Source organism: Octopus bimaculoides, chromosome 1, assembly GCF_001194135.2.
Source record: "Octopus bimaculoides isolate UCB-OBI-ISO-001 chromosome 1, ASM119413v2, whole genome shotgun sequence".
Lineage (NCBI taxonomy): Eukaryota > Metazoa > Mollusca > Cephalopoda > Octopoda > Octopodidae > Octopus > Octopus bimaculoides.
The window spans coordinates 22913053-22923079 of NC_068981.1; the positions used below are offsets into that span (position 1 = coordinate 22913053).

The 10027-nt window shown below is 32.8% G+C and overlaps 1 protein-coding gene across 10 annotated transcripts in view; it reads left to right on the forward strand.

The window, feature by feature from the left end:
• LOC106884182 (glutamate receptor-interacting protein 2) overlaps positions 1-10027 on the forward strand; it is a 537293-nt gene that overhangs the window by 483834 nt on the left and 43432 nt on the right. For all 10 annotated transcript variants that reach the window (XM_052965766.1, XM_052965774.1, XM_052965783.1 and 7 more), the window contains one exon: positions 721-862. In XM_052965766.1, coding sequence (XP_052821726.1) covers positions 721-862 — 142 coding nt within the window. The remainder of the gene's footprint in view (positions 1-720; positions 863-10027) is intronic.

A 10027-nucleotide genomic window follows, 5' to 3' on the forward strand; every position in this document is an offset into this window, starting at 1 on the left:
ATATATATATATATATATATATATATATATATATATATATATATAGATAGATAGATAGATAGATAGATAGATAGATAGATAGATAGAAGGGGAGAGAGAGGGGAGAAAAGACAGAAAACTGGATTGATAAATCACTCAACAGCTGGCTGATATATAAGGATATTGTGTGTCAGTGTATTTAAAGAAAAGAAATGATATTGTAGATATCATTTTTACATCTACTTCATCTATATTGGCATGAGTTAGATAACACGTTTTTTAGACATTGGATGTCTGCATGCATATATAAATCAGGGGACAGGATTAATGACACCGGGATTGTGCCAAATTAAATCTTTTTGTAGGTGATAGGTCTTGTTCTGTTGAATTAAAAAAAAAACCTGGTCTACTCATGCCAATGTGGAAAAGCAGATTGGAGACAAAGTTGATGATGATGATGGAATTATGGATATATATGCTTGCATGATAGGTAAATAAATATGTCAGTAGATATGATAGGGTGATCGATAAATGTAAGAGATAATCAAGTGGTTGTGATATGTAGACAGCTGCATTGAAAGCTAGTCTATCAAGTAGATGGGTGTATAAAAATAGAAGTATAGATATATATATGGTTGAGTAGATCAATAGATAAATGCCTTCTCAGATGTTCTACAAAATATCATATTGATAAGTCATTTGAATTTTCTTTCTGGCATCTCTTCAATTTATTCTTTGCAGATGAAGATTCTGAAGACTGTGTGACATATACTGTTGAGTTACAGAAACGTGGTGGAATTCTTGGAATTACAATATCTGGCACTGATAATCCTATGGATCCTATTACCATTTCTGGTTTAACAGAAGGTGGATTAGCAGAAAGGTAAGTCTAAATACCAATGGTTTTCTGTTGTTTTGTTTTTATTCAATCTTTCATATGTCAGATAAACCCTTGTATATTATAACAGGATTATCTTCAATTGTTATGAAATGTCTTGCTTCTTTATTAAATCTTGTTTTAACATTTCAGTACAGAATCAAGCAACATTATGTAAATACTTCGTTGACAGCCCAATACTTCGCATATAGTTATATCTTCATTTCTTTTTTACCTTATATATATATATATATATAAATACTATCAACAAATTTTAGCACATTTGCCAATAAAATATGTATTGCTTAAATTGTTATATTTATGTTGCTATTCTAAGGTCTTCCAGCAGCTGTGGAGTTGAAAGGAATTAACTTTTGGGTTTCAGGATTTACCATTTTCATTAGGAATAAATACCAACAGTGTGAAGCTGACAAGGATTGCCATATTTGATATCATAAAAGACACACTGACATATTAGATACTCTCCAATTTCAAACAGTGTATATTCAAGGAAAGAGTTTTTAATGTATTAAAACTTATGGAAGGCCTAACTTTACTTGTAGGACCCAGGGTGATATTTTGAGACATTATTTAAAAAAAAAAAGTGTCTCGTATACCACCAAATACAGTAATTAATTGACAAGATTCACAGTTAAGGTTTTCTAGCCACCATGTCCTTGAAAGAATTAACTGGTTTAATATGATAGTGTTCCTGTCCGGTTTTAGTCAGTGGTCAGTTTTTCCATTTGTAGCGTGTTGTTTGTTACCATAAATATTTCTTAGATAGCTGCCATTTATGTTGTTGTTCCCTTGAATGATATGTTGATGACAAGAACAACATATTACAATGAAAATCTGAAATACAATCCAGAAGATAAAGATGCAACAGTGGGATAGAATATCTTTGAAATGTCATTATAGTAAAACAAAAACAATACAAATGATAGTGATGGGAAGGAGTAAGAGGTCGTTAACTCATCATCATCGTTATCATCATTGTCATCATCTTTCACTTCTTTATTATCATCTTTATCCATATAGACTTTTTATTCCTCTGTTGGCATTACTTTGACAGGATCTGTAGGATGACAAATTGCAAGTCAATTTGATCCCACATTTTGTCTGTGAAACTCATTATCCTGAAATTTAAACTTCCAACTTACTTCCTTCCAGTCTCCCCTAACCTTCAGTATTTTTCACTGCTAGCTCCCTGGAGAATTCTTTAGACAGACTGAACCTACCCTGAACATTCAAATGCCCATATCACCTTTATCTTTTACAAACATTATCAAATTTTAAAAACAACCAATATGATCTGGGGAAAAGATACAGTGAATAGATATGGAGAACAAGTTGAGAAAGAGAGAATTTCTTGTGTTTGTTTTTGGTATTTTTGAAGTTTTTTAAATATTTTGTAGTTGTTTTTTTGGTTCTGATTTGTGAATTAAAGCCTCATTTATGGACATTAAATAGCAGAAGCAGCATCACCAAAGCTGCTTTGACAGATCATAAATCATAATGGGTTGTGTTGATTCTTCTCTACTACAACCTCTCTATCAACTTTTACTACCACCACTACTTCTTGCTATTGTTGCTGTCCCCACTGCTACTACTACTACTGCTACTACTACTACATCTCACTGGGATACAATTTTAGCTAAGGGTGAAGAATCAACATACTCTGTGGAAAAATCCAGTGGTGTAACATAATCCAGGGAGGTTATCTGGTGGTGTATAAGATAATCCAAGTATTAAGGTTCACCAAAGTATTAGTTGGATAAAGTGATGCAGTGATAAAGAAGATTCAGTACCAGTTTTGTGGTAGCTGATGGGTTGTGCTTTAGACATTGTTCCATATTCTTTCTCTTGATCTAAACAAACTACTCAATATTGTTGTGTTGGGTTCAGCCATAAACACTTAGTTTCATTAGTTTATAAGCCTCAGATCAAACCTAAGCAAGCAAACACTTACGATCAAAGGCATTATTTGACTATCTCACCTTTTTATCCAATGTTGTCTTTTCCATTTTATGCCAACAGGAAATGTGAGGAAGATCTAGCTACTATTTCTAGGAGGTTGAGAAACCATGTAGTAGCCTCCTCTGTTGACGCACATATCATAGTAGTGTATTGCTAAGCTGACACAAAATACTTAGTTTTGTATGATTAGACAAAATATCTTCAGTTTCACAGACTAAAATAAAGTACTACAGGCATGAAAATAATTAAGTATTAAATCAAAATTCTTCATATAGCATACATATGAATATATCTCAAGTTTGTAGGTTTTTTTTTTTTGTTTTTTGATATCTTCACATTTTATATATATATATTTTAAATAAATATATAAAGATTATTTATCTCCATTGATTAACTAATCTCCAGAGATTAAAAGTCTTATGTAACATGTTCTAAATATTCTTTCAAGTGATGCATTTCTTTCTATGAAATATTCAATACAGTGATTCCTTGCTATATTTCACTGCAGTATTCAATATTTATTTATTCTTTTCCTGTTTCCATAACTGCATAGATAAGACTAAAACCTTATCAATCAAGGAGTGTTTAATTGATCGACTCCAATTTCTTCACTTTGATCTCCAATTATATCAACTAATTCCTATGATATTATTTGGGCTGTATCAAGGAAATGTGGAGCCTAAGTTTCAAAATTAATTGTTTGTTTTCCTAGATTAATAATTGAAGATTTTATATTGAAAATCAAAGAGAATCTAAACTACATAGAAAACCTAATCTAAATTTTATTGTTACAAAATTCTTTTCTTATATATGATTTACTTACTAAATGCACAAACACAAACATTCTTATACAGAGATGAAGCCACTATCTCCTTCACTTCTGAAGCTTTTACACAAATATACATTGGCAAGCAGCATAGACTCATCACACCAGACTCGTGTTCTATGAATAGAGATCTTCAAAAGACTTGACAACCTAAGATCATTTAGCAACACCAAGATATAACCATTAAATATACCAAGGAAACATTGTGGAAATACAAAGTCCTCCCTCCTCATGAAAAAACACAGTTAAACCCTGAGATTTGCTACAAATGCCAGGACTTCTCAATGGCTTATAATCCTTCATGATAAACTACATTTCTACAATATAGCAAATACTACATTCTAAAGCTTAAGCTTCCTGTTAAGAGCTACAAAAATACTCTAGCTTTGAACAATTGATTATTTTTTTACAAACCACAAATTCAACCCATGCTAGAGAACTGCTTGTATTTCTAGAATAGTGCAGCTATTATATGTACAAATTTATTCTTGACTTCATCCAAAGAACGGTCATCTGATTGGCAAACTTTTGCTCACCTACACACTAATTATCATCATTTTACATCTGTTTTTCCAGGTTTGCATGGATTGGATGAGCCTTCTTCTTCTTCAGCACAGTATTTCATCATTTGTTGTGGTTCTTTGTCATCTCCTTTGTGAGGTTCGGCCTCCTGAAATCAAATTTCACTACCTCTTCCTATATCTTCCTTGGTCTTCCTTTACTTCCAGATCCTTCCTCTTAAGTTGTTTGGCATTTCTTTATCCAGCTGTTATCCATCATACACCAGCTCAGTATTTCCTCTTGCACCCTATATCTGGTTCCTTTTGACACCCTGTTTTACTCTCAGCTTATTTGTGTTTGTTGTTCATGCACGCAGAGCATGCCCCACCCTCTTACTCACAAGCATGCAGTATCTCTCTTCCTCCTTCTTTGGCAACTATAACAGTTTCTGCTCCTCTGAACTAACCAGTTGTGTCCCACCTACTCAAGCCTACCTGATGCATCTGTTTCAACCAGAAATATTCCTATTATGTGTCATCTCCCTAAAACACTTCATCTAATCCATCCTGTTCAGAATTAGAACCTTTTAGAACTCCCTTGTCCCCACAAGGTTTCCCTACAGACAATCCGATAAGTATTAACCACCACCCCCACCATATGGAAGTCTCTGCAAATATTATGGGCACTACCCAACTCCATTGTCTGATTGTTAATAATATTAATAATGATAATAATAATTTCTGATTTAGGCCCAAAACCAACAATGTTGAAGGAAGGGGATTAGACTAGTACTGTATTTGATCAACACTGGAGAGATGAAAGGTAAAGTTGACTTAGGCAGAAGCTGATCTCTGAATGTAAAAACTTGGAACAACTACCACAAGGCATTTTTTCTAACGCTCTAACAATTCTGCCAGAGCATTAAGTAGCAAATTGTGTACATCATCTTAAATTCATCCTCATGCTTAACTGTTACTGTATCATCCATAACTACTTGGCTTTCCTTTAGTTCAACCTTTGTATTATGATGTATAATTTCAACGGATCACTTTAATCAATTTCATATTCTTTTCTACATAATATCTCATGCTGGAGCAAATGACACAGCAGTGGATGGGCTTAGGTTAAACAAAGTTCATGTGTTACCATTAAAGTTAAGAAACAAAGTAATTAAATAGTTTTAGAAATTATGCTATTTGCATATTTTCTTGAAGTAGATGATTTTCTGACCTTTCTAGTTGGGCATGGTGGGGTTTGAAAATCAAGATTGATCATTCATTTTTACATATGTGTACAGACCTGGGCAAAATATTTTGCCAAAGGTCCCCTATCAATGCCACTGATGTTATCTAAAGGTAAGGTCCCTGGTTTGGGCCAATATAGCTTTGTACTAATGTTGTTGCTGTTAGAATGCAAAGAGACAGAACATTGCTACAAGACATCTTGCCTTACCATCTCACAAATTCACTGCACTGAGCTGGGACTCAACAGCAAAAGGATAAAAGGCAAAATTGGCTTTGATAGGTTTGAACTCAGGATGCAAAGAGTCAGAACAAATATTGTAAAGTATTTTAACTAACACTTTGACAACTCTGCCAATTTGCCAGCATAGACAAAATCTTTGTATTGGCTTTGTAGTGTGAGCTTTTCTGAGAAACACTATTGAATATTGTGACTTATTTTTGATATGTAAACAATAGACTAAGTCATATACATAAACCAAATATATGACTTAGGGTAACTTTTACACTTGTATTAATAATATTTTGGCTGGGTAAGTTATGATTCATAGTCCAAAACATTTAACACATGATTCATTAATTTTGATGATGAGCTGAAATTATGTTTTCTGAAGTCTATCTTCAGCTTACAGTTGAGATTTTCTTTAATTCAAACAAAACAGTCAAAATATTTCACCAATATTCTACTGACTTCTTATAATTGTCCTTTGTTTCGGAGTTAGCTCATTTCATAAGAGCCATGAAGGAATGGTATTTCAGTTCCTAACATAAAGGTAAATCATATGAATATATAATCAAATGCCTGAATCATAAGGTATTAGGGAAACCAACTAAAAGGTCTGGAGAGCCTGTCTTGTCACCAGCACACACTGTTTTCCTGGCCAAAATACATTAATGATTCAGTCCACTTAGCCGTTAGTTGGTCGGCACTGAAAGCAACAGCTCTGTAAAGGTGGCAGGTCTGTTATAGCTCTTTCTATAATGGAGTCCAGTTCTATTTGCCTTAGCCATACGTAAATACTAGTAATTTTATTATTTTTTTTATTTAATTAAAAAAATTTTCATTCATTTAAAAAAGTTTTTAATTTCTTGGGATGAATCTCCATCAAATCACACCTTGCCACCTTAAAAAAGAAACTAAGGACACATTGGCCAATGTAGAACTGGATATATAAAAGCATATGATGGTCATGGCTGGAAAGCCTTTGATCATATATGTTTGCTCAATCAGAGCTGACTTGGTTGGGGTTACACAATTGATGGGTTTTTTTCATTGAAAGCTGTCACTCATGACAATAACAAATAAAACAGCTTGATTGTCTAACAACAAATGGATCATCTAAAATATAACATTTATATGATCTGAAATTACTGATCTAAAGATTATCTCAGATGGTAACATATCTTTTTGTTTGTTTTAAAAAGCCTCCAAACTTATCTATACAGCTGTGTATCTATGTGCTTCATTACAAAATATTCTCTTTTTTTAAAATTATATTTTACTCTTTCTGTCTTAATAATGTTCTTTCTTTTAATATGAAGACTTAAAACACAATTGTTTGTTTTGTCTGGCATTGTTACAACTAGTCTAATATTTATGATAATATATGCATGAGGTGTTTTTAGAAAATTAGTTTTCTAAATTAGTTAATTAGTAATTGAAATATATTTCAACTAATATTTTTTTCAACAGTATAATACTAACTTTAAAAAAAAAATGGCTGGTAGAAAAGATTTTCTGCAAATATTTATCCCTAAATTATATTCAATTCTTGCTGGTATGCTTGTATCAAATACTTATGTTTATATTTCATGCCATCTGAAAGGGATGCGTAAGTATCCATTATCGCAGTTCTATGCAATCCTTTTCAACCAATCATTAGCTGCGTCCAGCTTATAACTCCCATAATTCCACATTCCTAAATATGCATTCAGAGAGGCTGCTGTACATTGGCTAAAACTTTCATATCATCATCATCACATGCATGTTGACTTCTCATGCCAAACGCTTGCATTCATTCCTTCCCCAAATCCTGCTTGTTTATTTGTTAATAGTAATATAGTAATATTAGTGAAAGTATTTAATAGTATGAGACTGTTGTTTACTCTCTGAATTTATTTCATCATCATTTATATATAATAATAATGTATACATGCGATCATAGTATGCATTTGTGTGAGGGTGTGTGTGTATGTATATATATATATATACATATATATACTCACACACACATTCACACTCATATTATGCTTTTACAAGATGGGTGATGGTAACTTCAAAGTTTCACCCTGCTAACTTTTGTTGGACAGTACAATAAATGCTAGTGGACCAAAACTTTAAAGTCACTGTCACCCCTCTTCTTGTAAAAGTATAGTAAATATGTACTCTACAAAAAAGTATTGAGTAATTCTTCAGCTTAATGTTAAACTGTTTTATTACAACTAAACATAAAACAAATATTGATATATATATATATATATATATATATATATATATATATATATATATATATATACAGTAATAGGATGAATTCTATTATAAGAATTTATCAAATAGCTAGCGTGAAAAAAACCTCATAAGGGAAAAATCCATCAGTTATTCCCCAAAATATATTTATTTATTTATTTTGCCCTTATATATATATATATATATATATATATAGACGAATTTACGAAAAAAACAACAGATGAAGAGAGGTGGTGTAAACAACAAATGGATGTATTAGTTTAACGCTCGGGAATAGAGAAAGTCTTTGACGTTTCAAGCCTACGCTCTTCAACTGAAAAGAATACAGAAAGAAACAAGGAGAAAAAAAATATAAATGTAGTGGTATATATATATATATGTATGCATGTATACACAGACACATAGAAATTAAGTTATATCTGTGATTTCAATATTTGCAATGGTAAATTGCCTGAGGGCTGCATTCTCTCAACAATGCCAAAGTATGACAAACAATAACCAAAAATTTTGCTTGACTTCATTGAAATGCTGTTCAGGAAATGTGATTTTCAAACTGACTAGAGGCAGAGACAGTAAAGGTCTTTGCTTTAAAAATAATGCAGAATAGATGCATAGTGTAACAGTACAACATTTGTTTTCTCTGACCATAGTTGAATTAACAGTGTGTGAGCTAAAAGAACATGCAATTCAGTACTCCAACTTTGTCCAACTTTCATAAATTCTCTGGAAATCAATTGAAAAAGAGGATCTGGGAGCTGTTCTGGCTTAATCCTTTAGCATATATTCCTACCTGTTTTTGTATTTAAACCAGCCAGGTCTAGCTTTTGCATCTATCCTACAATGTCATTCTTAAGATATACACACCATTTATAGTAAGATCTCCAGAAAACTGAAAGAAGGGCATATTTTTAACAATAAAAACAGAATCAAAGCAGAGCAACAGCACCCGTTGAAAAGCAAAAGCTCCACAATTTTGAGTTGAGTGCATCAGGGACATTGCTGTTTGTTATAGCTCACACATTGGTGCAATTATTAAAATGTTCCTTCACCTTAATTATTTAATGTCTAAATACCTGAGATGAGTTACTCTTTTACTTGTTTCAGTCATTTGACTGCGGCCATGCTGAAGCACTGCCTTTAGTCGAGCAAATCGACCCCAGGACTTATTCTTTGTAAGCCTAGTATTTATTCTATTGGTCTCTTTGCCAAACCGCTAAGTTATGGGAACATAAACACACCAGCATCGGTTGTCAAGCGATGTTGGGGGGACAAACACAGACACACAAACACACACATATATATACATATACATATATACGACGGGCTTCTTTCAGTTTCCGTCTACCAAATCCACTCACAAGGCTTTGATCGGCCCAAAGCTATAGTAGAAGACACTTGCCCAAGGTGCCATGCAGTGGGACTGAACCCGGAACCATGTGGTTGGTAAGCAAGCTACTTACCACACAGCCACTCCTGTGCCTAGTTGTTAATACAATTATAATTTTTCAAATTATTAACTTCATCCATAGAGATGAAACACTTTTATAATATTTATTCTTACCTTGTTTCAAACAGTTTAATTTCCAGACTCCAGATATGTACATAGCACCAGACTGGATTCAAACCAGAAACCATTATTTTCAAAATTAAATTTTAAAATATTCTTATCCACTACCACTACTGATGCATGTACATTAATATTACCAGTATAGGTTATTTAAACTTATTTTCCAGTACAGCAGTCATAGCAGGCTGATGTCAACACTAGGCTTACTGAGCGAGTTTTCAACAAGTGCTATAAGTATAATTAAGTAAAATATTGTTCGAAGCAACATAGCTTACAGAGAACTGCAACTAAAAGTAGAAAAAAAATCAATGAACAGTATACATAGCATTTGCTGAATAAACTTATTAATAAGCCTAGTACTGACAGAGTATGAGATGTTTTGGCGTCACTGATTGGAGGCTGACTTATTTGACATAGGACCTTTTAATGATTCTCTTATTCTTCCACCCCACTCTTTCTTTCACTCCCTGTCTTTATGTGTGGGAACATATTTCTTTATGTATACATGAAGAGGGTAAGTGTTTATGTCAGTTGTGTTTAGTTGATAAATTGTAATGTCTCTATTTCTCTTTCCCTCCCTCCCTCCCTC